Source organism: Cyprinodon variegatus, unplaced genomic scaffold (genome assembly GCF_000732505.1).
Source record: "Cyprinodon variegatus isolate N-32 unplaced genomic scaffold, C_variegatus-1.0 Scaffold573, whole genome shotgun sequence".
Taxonomy (NCBI): domain Eukaryota; kingdom Metazoa; phylum Chordata; class Actinopteri; order Cyprinodontiformes; family Cyprinodontidae; genus Cyprinodon; species Cyprinodon variegatus.
Genome location: NW_015151026.1, coordinates 190,372 through 214,702, shown reverse-complemented (window position 1 = coordinate 214,702; position 24,331 = coordinate 190,372). Strand labels below are relative to the sequence as shown.

The following is a 24,331-nucleotide window of genomic DNA, read 5'->3' as shown; positions in this document are numbered from 1 at the left end:
CATACATACATATATGAATCTATGTCTTATCAAAACTTTCACTAACCCTAACCCTGGGTCTGTAAAGTCTTCCCAGTTGTAGATCTAAGAGTAATTGAACAGAATTGTTTGTACACTGCATCCCACAGATGCTCAAAGGGATTAAGATCTGAGGAATTTAAAAGGCCAAGTTAACACATTGACCTTGTGATTTCCTTAAGCTAATACCTGATAGTATCAAGCCCTAAACCCGCTATCTGAATGACATTATCCATGTGAACAGAGTATTACATTCACAAGGGTCATTAATGATCAAAGTCTTTAGAGTAATAGATGAATTTTAAAGTGCATATCGTCACTATGATCCTTTAAAAGCATTCTTTTCATTCAGTGAATTTAGTAGACTGATGTAGCATGAAATAAGGGACAGCAGATTCATTATATTTTCAATTGAATCTACTGATCCACATGGCTACCATGCAGCGTGGCCATTTGCCTCATTACCAGAGTGATCTAGGATATTACTACAAAGTTTTTACAATGTTAGCTACAAGAGCAAGCTGTTCTCTTGGATTTTTTCTTTTTACTTTTGTATGTATATTTTGTATATATTACTTTTGTATAGCCTTTTAAGTCAATTTGACCTAACAGTGTTGTTTCTATTGTGTGTTTCCATGCAGGTTTTTGATAAAAAATGGAAATAACATTGACTCCCCACCTGTGTATGACTCTTATGAAGTAGAATATTTGCCAAATGAGGGTGTACTAAGTACTGGCCGTTACTTGTTCGTGGAGTTCTCCACAGATGGGACCATGACATCCACTGGTGCAGCCATCAGATATGAAGGTAAGCAGATCTTGCAGACTGCAGAGGGATTCATTTTGTACATACCATATCACACAGTCCTAAGTCTATTTACTTTGTCTATGCAGCCTTTGCCAAAGGGATGTGTTATGAGCCTTTTGTAAAATATGGCAACTTCAGCAGCAGCGACTCCACCTACAGCATGGGAGCGGTAGTTGAGTTCTCGTGTAATCCTGGCTACACTCTGGAGCAGGGCTCTGTAGTTATTGAGTGTGTGGATGCACAAAACCCACAGTGGAATGAGACAGAGCCTGCCTGTAGGGGTAAGTGAACAGATTTTGACTAGATCCCATTTTAACCCTGTTTTATGCTCAGGCCCTTCTGTTTTTCCCATCTTTATCAAGAAAGTAGTGCTCACACTTTCCCACTAAACCTTTTCCCACCCTCATCTATTAGCACTGAATACTAGTGTCTGTGAAAATAATTTTCTAAATAACAGTAGATCCTTCTTTTACAAGTTAATATGACATAATTTATCACACCAGGCCTCTCAATTCTATGATAAAGTCTGCTCAACTTAAACACTTTAAAGAACCAACAGATGGACCAATAAAAAGAACTACTAAAATAATGACATAAAGCATTAAAAGATAATTATAATGGTTACAAATCTTTATTTGAATGTAAAAATAATTGCTTGAAAGATTAAACAATATTGCCAAACAAAATATAATATTATTCCACAAAATATTTATTATGTGCTGTTGAAAATACAACACTTTCAACCAAGAATGATGTGAAGGTTCATTAGATTTAGCAGTTAATTTGATACAGGTCTGAACATAAAGCTAAATACTACAGTGGCTTTTGTTGAAATCTGTAATTTTATGACCAGAGATATTTTGTGTCATAAATCGAAAAAGGATAAAAAAAACAACTAAAGTTTAATTCTTGAGCTGTCTCAGTTCAGTTAAACTCTTTTAAAGACAGCAAAATCTTTAATAAAATTACAAAAAAAATTTTTTTTACCCTTTTTGGTATTGCCATGCCCTTGATCCAACAGTGATTCATCCCAAATCAGTTAGTTTTAAATCAATCAAAATCCGTCTCCATGTGCATCTCCATCATAAACCTTGAATTAAAACGATTTAATTTTGAATTACAAAATGAAAAAAACCTTCCAGTTAAAGAATTAAAGAATCTTGGATTAGTTTTAGATCCTAAGCTTAAATTTGACAAGCATATAAAGAAAAATTCAAAAACAATACCAAGTAATTTCAGCTGTTTGAAATTAATCATGAGCTACATAGCAAACCAGATAGCCCTGCTGTTGCGTGCTATGGTGTTCAACCAAAGCATAGGCTCATTATACAATGGAGCAATAAAAATTATGAAAAAAAATCCAAAACGCTATCACCTCTGTACCACCCATAAGAAATATAAAATAATGAATTTAATTTATATTTCTTATGTGTCATTTTATATAATTTTTTTGATAGATTAGGAATCTGTTTCTGATTGAGTCACTGATTTATAAATCAGTTTCGTTTTAATCATTAGGCACCTGCACCACTATTTCTATCAGTTTAGAGACGCAGCAGCATCTGGGTTACCAGAAGAACCATGACTGTAAAATTCAATACCGCAGGACCAGCTTTGGACAGACGTCCCTCTCTGTTAAGCGCTCTTAGATCTGGAACTCATCACCATCTGACATTAAGACTGTAGCTTAATTAAAATGTTCACTACTGGGCTTAACAACTCGTTTAGAACAAACTAAGGATGTACTCATTTTTAATAATTATAAATAGGTAAGAGTTGTCTATGAGATGCAGGTTTTACTATTTCATTATTATGTTCTTGTTCCCATAATTTGAAGTACTGTAGTATTAAATTCTATTGAATATAAAAGCAGGGACAGGATTTGAAAATTAGCTTTATATATAAACTTCATATGTAGCACCCTAGCTACTTCCATTGTCCCTGTCAAATATAAATGACATTTAATGAAATGAAATTAAATGGTGGACAGAACCTTCACCATCATACGATTTTAATACTACTAAACATTTAAAGGTGTTCCTCTGGCTTAAACTCCTTCTAATGAGAAGCCAGAGAACCTATTACGGTAACCAAGGATTTCAAAGTTTTTTTTTAAGGGCACAGAAAAAAAGAGAAAGCTGTTAAAATTGGTTGTAGGAATTCTTTCTGCTCAGAAAAATACAGACAGTTGTAGCTTGGAAACCTAGGGACGATTTTTTAGAACATCAGCTTATAAACCATAGGCAGCATATTTATTAAAATGCTGATCGCAGGTTAGCTACATGAGTAGAGATCTATCAAACCGGCTAATAAAAACTACTTATACTTATGTTTTTGTATTTAAACAACAAAATATCAAAGGGAATAATATTATGTCATTTACTTAAAAATTGCTTCTAAGTTTAAATAGCATTTAATTAATTAAATAAATGTTGGAATTATTACAACTGTTATAAATAGACTTAGACCAACTTTATTATCCTTTTGTAAATACCGAGTGTATCCAAAAATGAAATTAGGTTGCTTACAGCTTACAACAGTAAGCTGTAAGCAACATTACCCTTATAAAGTGCAGCAGCGATCAGCATGTAAACAGTGTAGGAGAAAAGAAAACCGGTTTAGAAAATAATGGTGCAAAAGGACAGTAATATGTAAAAGTATAGTGCAGTGCAAAAATAAATATGCTGCAAAATGCAGTAGAACAGCCACATTGGTAGTGCGAAATAATGTTGGAAGTGTGATGCAGAGTTCAGCAGTCTGTGTATGGGGGTTGGGGTGGGGGAGGGCTGTTGCAGAACCTGCTGGACCTGCAGCGGATGCTGCAAAGCCTCTTCCTAGAGGGAGGGAGAACAGACCATGATCGGGGTGTGAGGGGTCGCTGATCATGTTACGGGCTCGACACATGCAGTTACAATGCATTACATTATTTAATTACATGAAGGAAAAATTCTCTTCTCTTTGTTTTGAATATATTATTGAACTAAATTATGTATTAATGCAATTTTAGAGAGGTTCAGATGTAGCTTATCAGTGGAGAATGGATCCTGCAATGTTCTAATGTCCTCCATGGCATCAACTCGCTTCGACCAAAAGGTCTAGTCAAATACATCTGACCTAAGATTATAAGCATTTCATGGTGTTTGCTCGATCGTTAAAATAGGCAGAGATGACTTTTATTCAAACACTAAATCCAACCAGCATTTAACTGGTTTGCTCTGATATGTGATAAATTCCCTCATGAGATTATAGGAATGATTTACTTTGATATGTGCGCTTGCAGGGCAGATTTTTTTCAAGGGCTCAAGATTAAAGGCACAAAATAGCTGCCCTGACCTGAACTTTTCAGAGCATAGACTATATGCCCAGTATTTAATAACAGTCTGCAAAACCTTTTCTATCCAGACTCATCTTTTAAACAGACCTACACCCACACACACCACACACACACGACTTCCGAACTTTACTTTAGTTGCTTAAATGGCTACACGGTCGCTCTACGACAGAATGAAATTGAAAACCGTTCTTATAAAGCTGGATAGTAGGAAAATTAAATGTGTTGCTCTTTAGGGTCATGGTCGCCAAGTGGTTTATTGTTAATACACAGTTTTATGGCGATTGTGCTGAGCAGCTTGTAAATTCCATTACACATGTCCGTTAAAGCCCAGGTTTGCTGAATTAAATTAAAGTATCCCTGCAGTAGTATGTACTCTTTTGGAGCGGCTTGAACTTTTTTCGTTTGTAAAATGCTTAGAGTTTGTTTTTTTGTGTTGACTTAGCTTGTCTCCATGTGTTACAGCTGTGTGCAGCGGAGAGATCACAGACTCTGCTGGTGTGGTGTTGTCTCCTAATTGGCCCGAGGCCTACGACAAGGGGCAGGACTGCATCTGGGGCATCCATGTGGAAGAGGACAAAAGGATCATGCTTGACATCCAAGTGTAAGCACCCATACACAGGTTTCTGACTACAGCTCACACACAGGAAGTGAAGGGAGGAGGTCAGATTGAGCTGGCGGCGCTTAACACTCCATCAGTTGCTTTAAACACACACTTTTCTGTTAGTTGCTCATCTGTTTCCTTATCACAGCAGGCTTGTGCACAAAGAGACATCTTGCTGTAGCGCTCATTAATTAGATTTTTTTTTTCTACATTTTTACATCCGCCCACATTAAGGATTCTGTGCTGCTTCCAGCTCGCTCTCTGACCAGATTAGCCAGTAAGCCTCCCTGCTCCCACTTCCCTGGTGTTTGTCTGAGAGTTGGCTTTGAAATTAATATGCTCTGGCAAGTGAACTACTCTGAGCCACTTATCCAGTGTACTCAAATGGAATTCAACACACCCGTACAGATGTCAAAATGGACACATGCACACTGCCTCACCTTCACTTTTCACCTTCATGAGCTCCATTTCACATAATCACAATTGCACAAACACAGAGATGTCGTCTTTCTCATATCTGCACCACTTTTTGGACTTAAATTAGGTGAAAAAATTTCCCATCACCTTGATTACCAGTATGGTGCATTAAACAACCGAAATGATTCAAGTGTTGCCATAAGAATCCACATCTTGTCTTGTTATCTTATATAGATTCATCAGTTAGTTTTACTTGAGGGCTTCCAACTATTTCAGCATGTTCATCAATCTTAACACAGAACAATACAGCATAATTGATTTGTATTATGCGTTTGAAGCAGTTGCAGAAGTGGAGCCATGGGTTAAGATTAAAGTAGAAGGAAATTGGCCTGAGCTGCCAGCAAACAAGGGGAAAAGACAGTGCAGCTAGTGTAAGATATCAGTTGCATCTCTTATTTAGGCAAGCTTGCAGTTAGTTTCTTCAACTTCTGTTTTTTCATATTCATAATTGTTTTGGGACACTGAAAAAAGTATTTTATTGCAACAGACCATTGATGATGTATGTTCTAAGCAGAAATCTTGTGGCAGAGCTCTGAGGTTGCTATTACTGTTTTTATTGGGTAGATTTTAATTACATTTAATTGAATATAAGGTCCTGGTTAGATAATTTGGCTGTCATTAAGCATATAAACTGTTTGACTGAAAATGCAATGACAACCAAATGCCTTCTTTTAAAGTTCACTTTATTTTGATCAAAGGAAACCCTTAGTTGTATAGCAAGAATACAGAAGTAGCCATTCATAATTTCCCCACTTTTATTGATGGCCCTTGGCTGGTCCCCTAAGGTTCCTTTTTTAAACATCAATCTTTGAACTAAAATATTCTCTCTGCCATGATTTGTTGACATTAAGATCTAATCGGAAGCATTATCTCCTGGTCAGACCCTGCAAGTCAGTGAAAGAGTGGAGTAAAAAATAAGCACACCCAGGAGAAGAAGGAGGAGGTCACTCCAGTGGCTGGAGGTTGGCTGCCATTCAGCTGGCGTTTGACTGGGAAGGGTCATTTTGAATGGCTGCTACTGTATGATTTTCCAGTTAGAACGACTGAACCCTGACAGTTTCCTAGTGGCAACTATGATCAAGTTACTTTAAATCACAAGTAATTTCAGGCATTACTTGTGAATCACTGTGTCTCCAAGCCAGTTTTAAACAGTCAAGAAACTGTAGGTACAGTATCTTTGTTCTTTTTTAACCAATTGATATCCATTCCTCACGAGTACACAAAAGGAAATGGTTTTAGACATTTCAACAAAAAGCTATTTGTCACCAAAAACTCTCAGAAGAAAAAAAAAAAATGTTTGCTTGGTCTTCGAATTAGACAAACTTTATTGGCATTTTGTATACACTCTGTGTAAAAATTTCTATCTATACAGCTTTTCAACAGCAAATGAGCAGCTTACAGCAGTGAATTGAACATTCCCATGTAAAAAGTGCTGCAGTGATCAAAAACATATGGTGCAAAATGCAGTAGAAACATTGAGTTGAGTTCTATTTAAAGGGATTGGAGAATTTTTCATGCAGTGCAAATATGATGTGTGATGCAGAGTCTTTATTTGTGCCTTGATTAGAGTAACAACTGTTCAACAGTCAAACATCAAAGTTACTTTGAATTCTAAAATCATGCTGAAAAACAACCTTTAGACTGAAAAGAACTTAGTTCTCTAACTTTTTTCTATACACTGATTGCAATAAAACAAAAGAAACAGAGATTTTCAAATCTCTTATTGACTTTTGTTGTTTCATACCATGCAATGCCATGTTTATTTTTTTTACCCACTTTAAATCAAACCAGAATTTATACAGTGCTGTACATATTGTAGATAGAAACATACAGGAAATATACAGGTTGAAACAGAAAAGTTAAAAAATGAGTAAAGGAATAAATCAGATTAGCCAATCTCTCAGGAAGTACAGAAAATGAAGGTGTTTTGCAAAAAGGTGTGTTTTCTCAACTGTCTCGTGGAAGAGGCCTGTCATCCCTGTTGTGGCTCAACAGTAACACGCATGAGTTTCCTAATCTATCTTTAAAGCTTGCAGGCACTGAGATATGAAACATCATTGAGAGTGATCCACAGACAAAGGAATAAAAGCAGGAGTGCACATTAACAAACTGTACTCAACGTCTGAATTCCATGCAGGGCTTTTTCTGACCCTAAGTCTCCTTATTTTGGGGGGATTAAGAGTAAAAAATTGTCATTAATGTCTGATGTTGAAAGTCTGCCAGTGTACCTTGGATAAAGAAGATCAAGGGGGATTTTTATTCCACAACAGAAGTAAACAAATTTGATTTAAGATAATCTGGTTTTTAATTCACATATCTCTTTCTAGGATGTACCTATTCAATGTTGGTTTTAATCTGAACCACATGAGGCTCCTGTCTGTAAATTAATAGCGCTGTGGCCAGCTTTAGGTAATCTCAGAGTCAGTCAGCCGTGGCTGTCGTAGCAGCTGAAGCAGCCCCCTGATCCCTGCAGACCCCACCGTTACCTTTGTGTCCGGTCCGTTTAGCTTGAGAAACAGCATTCCTAAAGGCTTGGTCAACATGCAATCTGTGTCAAAGTGTGTTTGTGCGCAAAAGGCTCTTGCTTATAAGGGCTGTCTCATTATAAGGGTGGGAACACACTTTTCCACATTAATGAGAATGTTTTCTGTGTTATCATTCATCACTGTGCCTGTGCTGGCAATTACAGAGGAGCAGTGTGCATAATGAGGACTGATTAATTAATTTAGGCCAAACAGGAGGGCTGGCTCTTTGCTAATTAGTGTGGAGCATGGCTCAACCAGGAGCAAAAAACAAGAGGTTACAGCTGATATTCCCACCTGTAGAATACACCTCGGTTTAACATTCAGATTGCACTATTTGCACCACATTAAGTTGTGTTTATGTATGTTTACTGACCAGGAACAGAAACAGTTTAGTTTGAGTAAGCTGCATCCTCTGGTGGTGACTATGTGAATTACATGCTAAATACAAGTAGTTTGATATTTAGTGCATAAAACTTTTAGTTTTTAACTGCAAAAATAAATGTAGATTCATACTCTCTATGTGAGGAGATTAAGAAGCTTCCCTCTAAAAGCATGCCAATGAAAGCAATTTCTATTCTGTCTGAGTTGCTGGAGGTTAGCTTGGCTTTTTTTTGTCAGGTTGGTGAAGGAGACAAATGCCTAGAGGCCTGTGAAAAACAAATGTTCTCTTCTCATCCCTTCTGCTGAACCCAGTGAGTGTTATTAGTATGCATAGAACTTCTCAAAGTTCTTTTGTGAACTAAACTAAAAGCTTGAAGAGGCCAAGAACGTCTTTAAGGAAGACTTTTTTCATCAGATACAGCACTTTGCAAAATTATTCATTAATGCGTACTAACTATTACACACATCCACATATCCTGAACTTTCAGTGAAAACGTCAAAGTATTTAATCTTCACTCTGTGTGATAGACTATGACAAAGCAGCACCTAGTTGTGAAGTGGAAGTAGATTTTTACATTTAAATTAGCAGCAGCAGTGATCAAATGTAAACATTGTGGTAGAACACAGTCTTTGACATGATAGTGTTTTTTCAGCTATCTGATGGTGGTGGGGAAGAAACTGTTTTGGAATCTGCTGTACCTGCATTTAGGAACCCAAGACTTGAGACTTCCCTTTTTATATAACAGTAAACATTCTAGCTACAAAGTACAGGTTTATATCAAGGCATGTTTATCTTTATAAAAAGCCGAGTGAAAGTCCAGACCAAAATTGGAAATTGTTGTTGACAGATATTCTTCAGACAAATCTGACTGAGGTAGAACTATTTTCCAAAGAGGAATAAACAAAAAAATCTAAACACAAATTTTTTTTGGAAATCCCAAAAATACCTGTGACAACAATTCTGCAAAGGTATTAACCAGGGGAGGCTAAATAGAAACAGATACCACAAATTTCAGATGTAAAAGCTTTTGAAGACTTTTTCACATTCCTTCTCCTTCATATGTTTTTACATCTTGATTAATTACACTAATTTTAGGTTGTAACATGACAAAAAATGTGGGGGGAAAAAAGGTGTTACAAGGCAATAGGATAGCACACTGGATTTGATAGGATCAAATCCTGACTTTTTATTTCAAGAAGTGCTTGTGAATCGTAGATGATCTGTACTTGTATAAGGCTTCATTGAGTCAGAGGACTTCACATTACAGTCTTTCACTCTTTCATACACACATTCACATGCCGGAGGTGATAAGCTACATTGTATCATCAAGGTGCACTTCACTTTTCTTTTCAGGTTATTTAAATCAGTTTTTTTCCTATGGGTTTCCAATTATAAACCTTTTCTTGAAGTAGTCTATTTGGAGGTTATGATATGGTTTAAACAGTGGCGTGACAGTAAGGCTATTTCAAATGGTGTATTCCATAATAAACCCTCATAAAATTTTTGGAATGAAAGTGCAAACGCCAGTGAGAAATATAGGTGAGAGATATTTGGGGAGTGCTGTACTAAAAATAAAGATAAGTGTCGTCTTCAAAGATTCTCCTTTCAGAGCTCCTTACAGTAAAGGCACTACACGTTCAAATTGCACTTTTCTGGCTCTATGATGTGGACACTCTTAAAGCAATCTCATGAGGGAATACAATAAAGCATTTAATCAGGCTAAGGTGGCAAAATTTAAAAGGATTCACGATGAAAGAAAGAGATTTTTTGAAAGAGATAAATGCTATGACTGAAGGTAATCGTTTGGTGAGACTGCCAACTGGCAGACAAATGTCCTTCTCTCTAGTGCAGCCTGTAATCAAGGGGACTTTTTTGGAGAGAGAACAATAAAATGCAGTGCACTGGAAAGCCTTGATGACATAATCAGCAGGTAGAGGATTGCATTAATAAATGAAACACTAAAAAAAATAAAAAAATACTGGTTGCACTTGTGTGTCTCCGAAACAGTGCCCTAGGTTTTTCTCTGCCTAAATAGGGGGAGACCGTCTGGAGAGCTGTTAACCTGCACCCCAAGAAAGCACCACTTCTCAGAAAAAAGAAAGGGAAAAGAAATAAATCTGTGGCTGTTATTGTAATAGAAGTTTGGTTGGTAGCAACAGCTTAGATATCACTCACAAGTTGGAGAACTTTTTCTACCATTTTTTACTACTTCCTTATCAACAGAGAGAATACAATTGTTGTTACTCTTCATTCACTATCAACAAGAGAAATAAGAGATAGGAAGTGGTGCAAATTCTCCCACTGCAGATTTGCAAAAGTATATATTATTTCATATTAATTTTAAAAACAACATTGTTAATGTGCTTTATTTAATACTTTATGTGACAGGCCCATGCAAAGAAGTACATTACTGTGAAATTGAGGGATTCTTGAACAAAATAAATCTCACTACTCAACCTACCTATAAATTGATACTTAGATGTGCAGCTGACAGTTCCTACCAGTACCAGAAATATTTTGCCTCCACCAAGTTTACTTTCAGGATAGGCATGCATTTAGCTCTATCCTTAGATCAACTCATCCGTATCCTATTTTTACTATTGAAAAGTATTCCCACTACCATTACCATGTTTTAGTGTGTGGGTTAATGTATTCACGTGGTTTACAATGTTGTGTCTCCATCCTAAAATTGCTCTTCAACCTTTTGTTTCAGTCGTGTAAAGTAAAAATACACAAAATCATAGAAAAACTTTCTGACATAACTTTATTACAAGTTTAATTCTGTATATGATAGCAGAAGTAAAGTGAAACAGAGAACAAAGGACAGCTTTTTATATTTCACAAAATCTGCTTTATGATTTTAAGCTCATATAAGCGGAAAAGTTTAATTTCTATAAGTTAGGAGTATTTATAATAGAATTAAAATACCCATAGAGTCATTGTATTTCTAATCACACTTCAAGTTTTGGAAAAACATATTGTGTTGGAAAACTTCTAAAATGCACTGTAGTGTTTTTATCACCAGCTTTATCAGAAGAAATCCATATTTCTGTAATTCTTTCTGGTACAAGAACTTCATTCAAATCTGGCCAAAATGCTGTGTGTGTTGGTCTGTTAATGCTACATTACATGTTGATGTGCTGTTGATTCCTACTGTATATCAAGCAAATATTGGATCTTTTAGTAGTGCATTTTGTTTTCCACTCAGATAGGTTTTAGCAGGAGTGTGCAGGCTTTGTAAGCATTTCCCTGCAAATGTGTTCTCCACTGACTGATGAAATGAGTAAAGTGGTCAGCCAGCCGAGTGTTAGTGCTTTCCCACAGGTAGTCCCTCATTAAAAAAAGATTTTGGCACAGACTCTTTGTAACACACTGAAAAAACAACTCATAAGATTTACTTTAAAAATGTATTGTAAGTATTTGCACGCAAATGATTTAATAAAATTTAATGCTGCAATATCAAGTAACACCCACTTGCCAGTATCAAGTGGATTTTATTTTCCATAAGACATAACAGTTGTGAAGACATTAAATAACATTTACTTAATTAAATCTAAGTTGTAAGATAGATTTATTTAAACAAATTAAGTAAAGTGTACTTGTTTTTCATAGGCACAAACAGTTTTTTTTCCTAAAATGTTAAGTAAATCTTATATCCTGTAGTATTTGCTGTTTTTAAGTAATTAAGTAGATTAAGTAGTTGACATATTGATTTTCTTTTTTGCATTATGTTACATTACTCACTAATATTAGTTAGTCATTGCCAGTTTTCTTTTGACAAATGTTACCAAATAAGTTGAACCTGAAATGGTATATGCATTTAATATACATGAAATAGTTTATTTTTCATTTTAAACAGTTTAACAAAGAAGTAAACACACTATTGTATTAAATTGCCCAATCTTTCATGGGCCGGCCAGAAATTTGACAGTCTAACTGGAATCCATCCATTTTCTGTCATGCTTAATCACAGCTGGGCTCACAAGGGCTGCTGGTGCCTAACTCCAGATGTCTATGGGCGAGAGACGGGGTACACCCTGGACAGGTCGCCAGCCTATCACAGGGCAACACCAAGACAAACAGGACAAACAACCATTCACGCACACACTCACACCTAAGGAGAATTTAGAGAAGGCAATTTACCTAACAGTCAAGTTCTTGGACTGTGGGAGGAAACAGGAGTACCCCGAGAGAACCCACGCATGCTCAGGGAGAACATGCAAACTCCATGCAGAAAGACCCCAAGGCAGTAATCAAACCCAGAACCTTATTGCTACAAGACGGCAGTGCTACCCAGTGCTCCACAGAGCAGCGCTCTAACTGGAATCATACAAATTAGCAATAAAAAAATGTACAACCCTCTGAAATTGATGGTTTCAAAATTTGTTATAGAAATATACTCATATGTAAGATCAAGAACATTCAACTTAACCAAACATGCTTAAAACAACTTCTGGGCGAGATTCCGAACAGAAACAACCACCTAAACTTTAAGCAGTGCTGTAAAGATTATGTATGTGTCTGTTTTAATGAAAAAAGCATGTAGAAATATAGCATTAATAGTAAAAGTTATTACAGTATTATGTTATAGTGCATTAGAATTTGTGCCAAAAAAGATAAGGTTGGCATGACTTGTAAAAAACACCACATCCAACACAGATCTGGTAATATAGTCACTACTCAAATATGTGATAAAAATCATACAAACCTACACACTGAAACAGCGCAATTCCAACATTAAAACCAGTTGTCCAGACTACTGGACTTCTTAGAATGCAATTAAAACATTCATGAAACAAAATTAACAAAATCAAAAATTAACAGCTTAAACTGTCTAACCATTCCCCATGATCTCTACTAGATATTTGAATAAAGGTATCTGTTATTTTTTGATAAATAACATATACATTATTTAGCAAAAAAAGATAACACATTAATGACAGGGAAGCTTCCACTAAGATTAACTGGAACCCACTGCTAATTCTTGGCATTTGATGCCACATTTTCCTACCCTAAAATGACAAAGTCATGAATGCATTTGTGAAAGCAGCTTCAACTTCAGGGTGTTTACTTTTAGGGACAATTTAAATCCATCCAACTCTAGGAAAAGTTTTTGGAAGATTTCAAAAGTGTTGAGCAATGTTTCAGGGTATGCCAAGTTCAGGGCATATATCAGTCCCATTAGCAGCGAGCAGGCTTTTACAATACTGTTGCACCCTGCCAGAATGGCTGTCATTGGGACTACCTCTTGCTCTGTGTGTGATCCTGTAACATCTAGACACCAAGCAGAATAAGTCCTGCTGTAAACTACAGTGCGCATGTGCTGTGAGTGCGTTCAAAACGCTACATTTTTGGAGTAAAGTTTATGTAGTATTTTTAGGTTTATGTACATAATGCTATTAAACATTTAAATAATATAAGGNGGCTCACAAGGGCTGCTGGTGCCTAACTCCAGATGTCTATGGGCGAGAGACGGGGTACACCCTGGACAGGTCGCCAGCCTATCACAGGGCAACACGGAGACAAACAGGACAAACAACATTAATGAAAAAAGCTTATAGAAATATAGCATTATAGTTAATGTTATTATTATGTTATAGTGCATTAGAATTTGTACCAAAAAAAAAGATAAGGTTGGCATGACTTGTAAACAACAAATGCTAAGTATTTTGTATAAACCACATCCAACACAGATCTGGTAATATAGTCACTACTCAAATATGTGATAAAAATCATACAAACCTACACACTGAAACGGTGCAATTTCAACATTAAAACCAGTTGTCCAGACTACTGGACTTCTAAGAATGCAATTAAAACATTAATGAAACAAAATTAACAAAATCAGAAATTAGAAAACATTGGTTATTGTCCCTGATGATTCAGTCACAGGGAATAAAAAGTACTTGGGTGATTTAGGCCAATCTGCTAAGCCAAGTCTTAGAAACTTGGGAGTTATTTGACAAAGATTTCAATCTGAAAAATCACACAAAGAGAAAAGACAATTAGAAGAAATGTATTCATACAATTACTTTGTCTTTGACCTCGGCAGGAAACATAGAACTTAATTTTGATAGATATGCATGAACAGGAGCAAAGAATAGGGCTGTTTCCTCCCAGGCCTTAAACTGGTGGTGGAGTGGAGATAGATAATGTTGGTCAGTCTGTAGACTGCTGGTTAGACGGTATGCTGAGCCTTATGGGGAGATCCAGCGGACTGCGTTAGCTGATACTAGAGCTTCACTCAGGGACCTGGAAGATGGAAGTCCAGTTGGATAACACAGGTTGAGAGAACCTGTCCATGATGAGTAGGCATGAAGCGACAGTGGAGAGGAAAAACTCCCTGTTGGGAAGAAGCCTCTGGCAGAACCAGGCTCAACATGGCAGTCTTCTGTCAGACCGGTTGAGATGAGACGGGGAATGCAGTAAGAGTCCAGGAGGAATGACACTCTAATGAAGCTTTAGCTACGATGGTGGAGGAGGGCCTGGAGGTTGGTTGAAACGCAGTCATCTAAATGAAGTCACAGAGCCCAACACCGCCTGCACACAGGAGCAGACCAGTTGCGAATGGGAGGCCTTTTAAGATGAACTTTGGATGCCGCTTGGCTTTCGTGGAGATGTGGTTCAAAACTGATTGGCTGCGTCGCAGGTGGATAAAGGAGAACCATGAGTTTCTTCAGTTGAACTTCCACCTAGGCTCCAAATGTCATTAGTGCATTACTGTAAGCAGCTGAAAATTTGTAAATTGTAAATTTTTTTTTCATGTCTGAAGAAGAAGGAGCTCTCTCGACTGCAATTAGTGCAAAACTCTAAAGTGAGAATTCTGACCCGTACAAATAGGAAGACTCATATATTCTTGAATCTAAAAGAGCTTCATTGGCTGCCAGTGTCACATAGGATCATGTTTAAAATTCTNTCATTCGATTTCATCCTGGACACTACAGAAAATGGGCTTAAAGTGTAAAAAACCGAACTTCTCCTTTAAACTTACTCTCTCCCCAAAATTCATAAAAAGGTTTAATTTAACTTCAGGAACTCTAGTTTTTACTGAAGTTTGAAAATACAGAGTAGAATTTTTGACCAATACTCTAATAGAGTTTACTGCACCAAAAAGTCACTTTTTTCAGTACAGAGTGTTCTTACTGCATTATCCAGCTTTATCTCTCAGCATATTCAGACTCCACATGTGATGATGAGGATAAAAGAACTGGCTGTTCAAATGAGTGGAGCTGGCTCACAATTGTAGGTGTTACGTGTTGTATGTTAAACTTATAGAACTAAGATTTTTGCGAAATTCCACTTTGCATTTGTGTGTGCAGTACTCAAGGACCGGTAAATAACTGACATCTATGGATTTCATTACTAAAGAGTGACTGAAAAGGTTGGTTGGACAGTGTCCAAACACTGTTGGATCTTGTTCAAATCTAACAGCAAAAAGAAAAAAATAAATACATGCCATTTACATTGCTAGAGGCCTATAGAAAACATTGGTTATTGTCCCTGATGATTCAGTCACAGGGAATAAAAAGTACTTGGTTGATTTAAGACAATCTGCTTAGCCAAGTCTTAGAAACTTGGGAGTTATCTTTGACAAAGATTTCAATCTGAAAAATCATACAAAGAGAAAAGACAATTAGAAGAAATGTATTCATACAATTACTTTGTCTTTGACCTCTGCAGGAAACATAGTGCTTAATTTTGATAGATATGCATGAACAGGAGCAAAGAATAGGGCTGTTTCCTCCCAGGCCTTAAACTTGTGGTGGAGTGGAGATAGATAATGTTGGTCAGTCTGTAGACTGCTGGTTAGACGGTTTGCTGAGCTTTATGGGGAGATCCAGCGGACTGCGTGAGCTGATACTAGAGCTATACTCAGGGACCTGGAAGATGGAAGTCCAGTTGGATAACACAGGTTGAGAGAACCTGTCTGTGATGAGTAGGCATGAAGAGACAGTGGAGAGGAAAAACTCCCCGTTGGGAAGAAACCTCTGGAAGAACCAGGCTCAACATGGCGGTCTTCTATCAGACCGATTGAGATGAGACGGGGAATGCAGTAAGAGTCCAGGAGGAATGACACTCTGATGAAGCTTTACCTACGATTGTGGAGGAGGGGCTGGAGTTTGGTTGAAACTCAGTCATCTAAATGAAGTCACAGAGCCAAACACCGCCTGCGCACAGGAGCAGACCAGTTGCGAATGGGAGGCCTTTTAAGATGAACTTTGGATGCCGATTGGCTTTCGTGGAGCTGTGGTTCAAAACTAATTGGCTGTGTCACAGGTGGATAAAGGAGAACCATGAGTTTCTTCAGTTGAACTTCCACCTAGGCTCCAAATGTCATTAGTGCATTACTGTAAGCAGCTGAAAAGAAACTGCTTCTTTCAACTAAGGAAAATCTCTAAACTCAGGAATATGGTCTCAAGGAAGGATCTGGAGTTTATAATTCATTCTTTTGTGTCTTCGCTTTTAGACTATTGTAATTTTTTTTTCATGTCTGAACAAGAAGGAGCTCTCTCGACTGCAATTAGTGCAAAACTCTAAAGTGAGGATTCTGACCCGTACAAATAGGAAGACTCATATATTCTTGAATCTAAAAGAGCTTCATTGGCTGCCAGTGTCACATAGGATCATGTTTAAAATTCTACTTATGTCTTTCAGAGCCTTACATGGTCAGGCTCCTTCTTACATCAGTGATCTGATCCAGCCTTACATCCCTGTGCGGGCTCTGAGGCCTGTGGATAAGAATCTGTTGAAGGTTCCACGCACTCGTTTTCGTTCCTTTCAGGTTGTTGCTCCCGGACTTTAAAATCATGTTTGGCCCTCATTGCACTCTATTGACTCTATTGGCTCCTTCTAGAGCTTATTTAAGACCCATTTATTTGTACAGGCTTTTAATTAACTACCTTTTGGGCTGCCATGATTTCCAATTGTCTTGGCCTTTTATATTGTGTGTTTTCTGATGTTTTAAACTATCTTGTGAAGTACTTGTGGCTTTGGTCTGTGAAAGATGCTATATAGATGAAGCTTAGTTACTTACTTAGGATGCTGCTCAAATAAATCTAACCTACAGTAAACACAAAGATGATTAGCATTTAATCACTCTTAAGCTTTCTTTCAAAGTGGTGTCTTGATCAAGCATGGTGTTATCTAATATTTTTATACATATTTTATATATATATGTATATATGTATGCATATATACATCTTTCACATCTTTTTATAAAAATAAAATGATAAAATCCCTTTCTCTTCACTACCAATGACATATACATGTACAGGAAAGTGCCTTAGCTCTACAGCTATAACTACAACAAAATAATTTATGTCTTGCATCGTTTGTGTTCGAACAGTTCACCCAAAGTTAAGTCTTAAATTTATATAAGAATCTGTTGCAAGATTTATAAAATTAACTTCACAAATAGTTTTAATCAAATTTGACTGAGGTTGCAAAAAAGACCTAGCAAAAATGTCTGCATTTACACATACATGTATTGCTACAGTTACTGTACAGAAGAAGAGACGTAAATCATTTTCTGTGTTTAGTTCTAAAAAATATAGATATATAAACATCTTATATTTTTCCCCTTCAAAATTATAAAGTATTTTATGATAATCTATAATTTATATAAGTGTAAATTTGTAACAGTTAAATGACCAAAGGTGAAAAATTCCAATGGGCAATCATTTTGAAAGGTGACGTAAACTAAATAAGATTTTAACATTTGAATTACTTAGTCTGTCTTTTCCCGCTTTGTACTTTAAATATATGTTATGTTAGTTTGCTGATATTATTTTCTTTCACTGTGAAAATTGTCTGGATTTTCAAGATTCTCCCTATTTAATCATTTGCCCATCTATACATGTTAGTATGTATTCATGAGGCAATTGCATCTAGCAGGCTATGAATTATTTAGTGTTTACTCCACAGCAGTTCCATATCACTATAACCAGAATTACAATGTTCAAAGTATTGCTTACATTATCTTTTATCATCAACTTCTGCTCTTTTTAACTAATACACACATTCCAAATTCAATTAAAAAATCATCTTTGCACACCATTACATACATCTACATCGTTTTTATGTATGTATGTAACATTCTTTTTCAGTTTGAATCTGGGTAAGAATGACCAGCTTACTTTCTACGATGGTGACGACCTAACAGCCAACATCCTGGGCCAGTACAGTGGGGCACGGCCACACTTCAAACTCTACACATCCATGGCTGATGTCACCATTCAGTTCCAGTCAGATCCTGCAACTAACATCTATGGCTACAATAACGGCTTTGTTGTTCACTTCTTTGGTGAGAAATATTTTAGTTTTATGTATTAAGATGACAGTTTTTATTTGCATTTGAAGTTAAACATTTTCACATTTGGCAATTACTACCATATATTCTGATTATATTTTGGTGGTGCAAGCATGCCTGTTTTTATATGTTTAATCAACTTTGGGAGTTAAAGGTATAGGGGAGGATATTCCAGAATTTTGTAAAAGAATCACCCTATCCACTTTAAAAAAAATAATGCACGTGCACAACACTGTACCTGCTCCCTAGAGGGAAAGCCTATTAAAGGTGTGTGAGAGCATGCACAAGCCCATTTCTCAGCCATTTTCAAAGAACCGCATTGTGAAAGGTGAGCGTAAATGACTGGCCGAAACAGTAGCTCACCACACATACACGCCTGAATGCGTGCACGCACAGAAAAAGATAGCTAACAGGAGGAGCATGTTCGACTGCCTTACGTAAAAATATCACCAGAATGATTGACAATGAGGAGGACCACTTATTTTGATGATCCACCCAGAAAAAATAAAGTCCTCCCCTACACCTTTGAGTGTGCATCTGTGTTTAGTGTCCATATGATAGTAATATGTTAAAACGACTTCACCTACATATTTAAAGTATATCTTTTGTGGTAGGTCTCTACTACTTTTACACATGTAGAGACTAAAATTTGTGCCACTTGTTTTTTTTTTTAAAGTGGACATCAGTTTTCATCTCTTCATTCTGTAGATTAACTACGCCACTCCACTACATTAATATGTTTTATCTAAAGCCTTTGATAAGAGCTCTGGTTGTAAGTTTCCTGCCAAAAGATGAGTTTTGAACCAAGATTCACTGTTTCTGACAGGTTTTCATCTATGATTAAATTGAGCTTAGCATCATTCATCTTTCTATCCACTCTAACTAACCTAACCATCCTTCCTCTGTTTTTAAACATCTTGATTGACGGTGATCTATTCAAAATTGTTAGCAACCTGATTATTTTCTATGTCTAGAGTGATTTCAATTGTTTTTTAAAAAAATGCATCAGTTTTCTATCTAAATTAACTTTTTTTTTTCTGTACCAAAGCGGCATTCTTTTTTCCGTTTGCATCCAGGCTCAGAACGATTTTCGGCCCTGGCATTTTTCCATCTAAACCTGCCCACCTATGGACCCCAAATAATATTAGCATTAACCTACATCTCTGAAACAAACAAAAAACTGACAAAACAATAGATGTGTGAGGCTGAGTTATGACTTTTAACCATTGCATCTCTCTGCCTCTTCTCTCCCATCTCATACTGTCTCGCTGTCAATCTTCTTTCTTACCTCAGTTACACAAAATTACACAACAGCAAACAAAGAAACACAATAATAGAGCAGACATCAACATCAACTGCTTTTGCATATATTATTTTAAGCTCCTGGCCATCTATGAAGAGATTGATGGCTGTCAAACCACATGCCATCTTCCTTCCAGCACATCACATGCCTCTGTTTAAAATTTCCTCTCTAATAGTGTCTGTTTAGACCACAGCATAACACACACAATTGAGTTTTTATATTCTTCTCCTCAATAGGGTGTTACATATTAATGCTCTCACACTCCTTAAGGCTGTTTAATGCAATTCTGTTTTGTATATCTGTAGGAAAATGCTTCAGTTTTTCTAGTGCTATTATTATTCCTTACTCGGATTACTGCTCAATTGTTAACAGAGGTGCCGAGGAATGACACTTGTCCTGAACTGCCTGAGATCCCCAATGGCTGGAAGAGCACATCCCATCCTGACCTCATCCATGGCACAGTGGTCACTTACCAGTGCTACCCAGGATATGCTTTGGTCGGCTCTGACATCCTCATGTGCCAGTGGGATCTTAGTTGGAGTGGCGATGTGCCAAAGTGTGATGAAGGTGAGAGAAAGCCAAAGGATATCTTCTGAGGTATTCATATGATTGATGCGCTTTGAATGTGTCTGTTTTTAAAGAATTGTGCACACTTGTTATTAATATTCTAAAAAATATATATTTTAGGGCAAAAAACAAATAGAAAAAAATCATTTGGCCTTTTAGGAAAAGACTATATGCAATATTTGCAACCCACTTATTTTATAATTCACAATTACAGGTCAAACTGTATTGCATATAGTCTTTTCCTAAAAGGCCAAATGATTTTTTTTTGCGCTAAAATATGTATTTTTTAGAATCTTAGTAACAAGTGTGCACAATTCTTTAAAAACAGACACGTTCAAAGCGCATCAATCATATGAATACCTCAGAACTTGTTACTAAGATTCTAAAAAATACCGTATATATTTTAGGGCAAAAAAAAAATATAAAAAATCGTTTGGCCTTTTAGAAAAAGACTATATGCAATATTTGCGACCCACTTATTTTATCATTCACAATTACAGGTCAAACTGTATTGCAGACAGTTGTGGTATATTGTACAACAGTACGCTTAGTTTGGCTATGAATAATCATCCATATGTGCTAAATTTATACAATTACTCTATGGTTTTATCACTAAACTCTACTGCTGTCATCCCCACAGGCTGTAAACAAGTCAGAATTTTCTGTTTATTGTGACACAACAGTTCTAACTTGCCGAGACCCAGGAAACGTGGAGCACAGTCGGAAAGTGATCACAGGCACCCGCTTCAATGTCGGCTCTACTGTGCAGTTCATCTGCAATAAAGGCTACGTTCTGTCCGGCTCCAGTCTACTCACCTGCTGCAACCGGGACTCATCAGTACCCAAGTGGAGTGATAGACTGCCCAAATGTGTCCGTAAGTTACTCACATCTATTTTTTGTTAGATTTTAAGTATTTAAGACCTCTAAATCAATCTCTGTTATAAGTATTTTTTTTAAAATGACATTTAAAAAGTTTGTTTTTCTTTCCTGCTCCGTAGCTGAAAAGTACGAGCCATGTAGAAACCCCGGAGGAGGTTCCACCAGCATCCAGAGCTCTGAAAAAGCCTTTTATCAAGCCGGGGAGAGACTCACATTCTCCTGCCATGCTGGCTATGAGCTGTTGGGTGGGGCCACTATCTACTGTGTCCCCGGACACCCGTCACAGTGGAACAGCACTCCTCCTGCTTGCAGAGGTAGAAAAATCATTCTCTTTTTTAGTATTTGTCCAAATACCTAGAATTACACAGCTGCCTGATATCGATTCTGGTGATGTTTGTACGATTATTTTTTACAATTTCTACACCTAAGAGCAGCATGTATGTGTGCGCTGGGCTTTGTTACATCTTGACAAAGACGGTTTTGTGTCTTTGTAGCATCTTCAGCACAGTATGTGAATGAACGAAGGCTCGACGGTGAGCCATGTTACAAACAATCTCAAACCCAGTTAATATTGATATTTCTTTGTTGTGAAAATTGCACTAAATATTGACTGTTTCTCCTCTTCTTTTTTTAGTTGTTAGTATGGATTACAGCATGGAGGGGACCAATATTACCCTTGCCGTTTTTATTCCAACTGCAATCGTCTTGGTGATTGTTCTGGGGATTTACGTCTACTTTGCCAAGTGAGTCATATCTTTAAATTTCTCATACTGCCTTTCGCAATCACAGGAGAGTTTACAGATGTTTTCTTTTTCCACTTTATGCTCAGACTTCAAGGAAAGTCTGTCAGAATGCCAACATCCTCTCCACCATATGACAACATGACGGAAGAGTCGGCTTTTGAAAACCCTATTTATGATAGTGGAGTAAGTACAGATGTCATGAGCATGCAGGACGTTGATTCCCACAACACCAGTGTGCTGTCCTGATCCTCTCCCATCCGTGGCTGTCATCCCAACGTCATCTCATTTCACACCAGCAGAGGGCACCTTCATATTGCATTGCCATACGTAGCATCAGTGAGAGCAATAATGGACACTATCTTTACCCTTTTGTGATCACTTGTTTGCTATCCATTCTTCATCATAGTGGCACTTTGTATTTTCTTATGCACATGTTTCTGTATTGTGATATATCTACTTTGCAGTCATTGTGTTTTTAAACTGTTAAGTTTTACATTTGACCTCACCTCATAATGATGACTGGAATCCCTTTTACTAAACCCCATCTACATCTTCTTTCTGCATGTATTATCTTTTGCCACAAATAAAAAGTATTCATACCCCTTAGACTGTATCTAATATTTGCTCATTTTCACTACCCGTTTTTCAACTTTTGTGTTATTATTTTACAAGATAGCATAAGTTAGATGATTATTCATGATGATTTTCAGTCATTTTTAATTTTTACAGTTTGTCTTTATTTATATTCAACCTACTTACTTTCAAACTCATAAGTAGATCAGCATACCCTCTAGGATTTATAAATAAAAACTGAGAAGTGTGGTGTGTATACCTATGCAGGCCCTTTCACTTTGATACCCTTGCATAAAATGCATTATAGTTACTGCAATCAGATGTCACCTTATGAATAAAAGGACAACTGGTTGCAGCGGGATTGTTTTTTTTTTTTTTTTTTTTTTTGGGGGGGGGATATTAGGATTATTAGAGCAAAGTCATATAATTTCACTGCACATATTTTTTAGTGATTAGTTATTTCTGTTAACATCACAATTATAAACAGATTTGTGATGACATACTTTAAAATATGTATTGTTTTTGTGCAATAAAGGTCCAAGTGGTATGTGTACTTTTACAATTCCCTTTACAATGCATTGTATTAGCAGTTATAAGCTTTCCCCACTATTCTTTTTTTCTCTGCTTCTTCAGCACTGGCAAACCCGTTGTAGATACTAAAGCCTGTCAGTATTTCCACTTTGGCTTTACTGCACAACAGCTACAAGGTGAGAATTCACTTCAACATCAGAATACCAGCATGCTTACTGTTCATTTATTCTCCTGCCAAGGTTTTTTTAATCTTTCCATATATATAAACTAGATTAACGTTTCTGTCTTCTACTCATTATTGTGTTTTTTTCTACTTATTTTCCCTTGAGAAGAGATTTATTGGGATGCCTAAATCGATAATGACATTACAACTTCTAAAAATCCAACTTCAGCTTTAACTAATCAACAATAGGTTTGAGCAGTTAAGTACCGTAATCTGATATTGAGCTTAAAATTTTTTTGATGAGTTCCTTTAACAATTTCTAGGAATCGGATTAGACCCTAATTATTACTAGTTATATCTTAATTTACATTTAACATTCCCCTTAAATATTTTTCCTTCCTGCTCCTCTCTCTTGAAAAAACACTACATCATTTCTGTTAAATAAAAACTGGACAGAGCTTGGCAAACTTTTATGTGACTTATTTGCTCCAGGGAGACATTAATGGCAGTTAAAAAAAAAAAAGGTCAATACAACTAACCACCCAGGCTATCATGGTTTTGGGGCATGACACATAAAGTAAAGATGTTCAGTTCCAAATGCAAAAATGTTTTACTGTTTCTTTTTTTTTCTTTTATTTTGTATTATCATCTAAGAGGACTGATTTGTGCTTTGTGAGCAAACAATTTTAAATAGCAATACATAGCAGTAGGCTATTTGGAATCTGATTTGAAGTTTCCAACTTGGATTAAAGGGCTATTTTAATGTGTTTTTGTTAAGTGAATGTTGCGTAACTGACCATTGTTCAGAGTCTGAAATAAAAACACATCTATTCAGAGCATAACTGAGCATAACTGTACAGACGTTATCTAAAACACAGTTTAAGAGTAATAAAACATTAACTCATTAAGAGAAACATAAAAAATAACATAAGTTGGGGAGGCTGCAGAAGGAAAATGTTTGCCCAAGGCACCATTAAACCAAGACTTCCCTTCGATGTAAATGCTAGATTATTGTTTCTTTACCTACTCTTTCATAGACAGCCTAATGGCGTCCATAATAATCCCCAAAAGCATTTATTAACCACTGATTTATTCTTATGTAATTACATTATAATGA

General features: G+C 36.6%; 1 protein-coding gene across 3 annotated transcripts in view; it reads left to right on the top strand.

The window, feature by feature from the left end:
* The window catches only part of sez6 (seizure related 6 homolog (mouse)), a 138,851-nt gene that overhangs the window by 113,214 nt on the left and 1,306 nt on the right, over positions 1-24,331 (top strand). Inside the window, exons 7-17 of one of the 3 annotated variants that reach the window (XM_015392084.1) lie at positions 660-826; positions 913-1,107; positions 4,623-4,761; positions 18,252-18,448; positions 20,130-20,324; positions 21,008-21,199; positions 21,324-21,518; positions 21,699-21,737; positions 21,839-21,947; positions 22,034-22,130; positions 23,154-23,227. In XM_015392084.1, coding sequence (XP_015247570.1) covers positions 660-826; positions 913-1,107; positions 4,623-4,761; positions 18,252-18,448; positions 20,130-20,324; positions 21,008-21,199; positions 21,324-21,518; positions 21,699-21,737; positions 21,839-21,947; positions 22,034-22,130; positions 23,154-23,180 — 1,552 coding nt within the window. In that variant the 3' untranslated portion in view covers positions 23,181-23,227. Of the gene's footprint in view, positions 1-659; positions 827-912; positions 1,108-4,622; positions 4,762-18,251; positions 18,449-20,129; positions 20,325-21,007; positions 21,200-21,323; positions 21,519-21,698; positions 21,738-21,838; positions 21,948-22,033; positions 22,815-23,153; positions 23,228-24,331 lie in introns of those variants that run through there. The other 2 variants (XM_015392085.1, XM_015392083.1) reach the window with 2 other exon arrangements.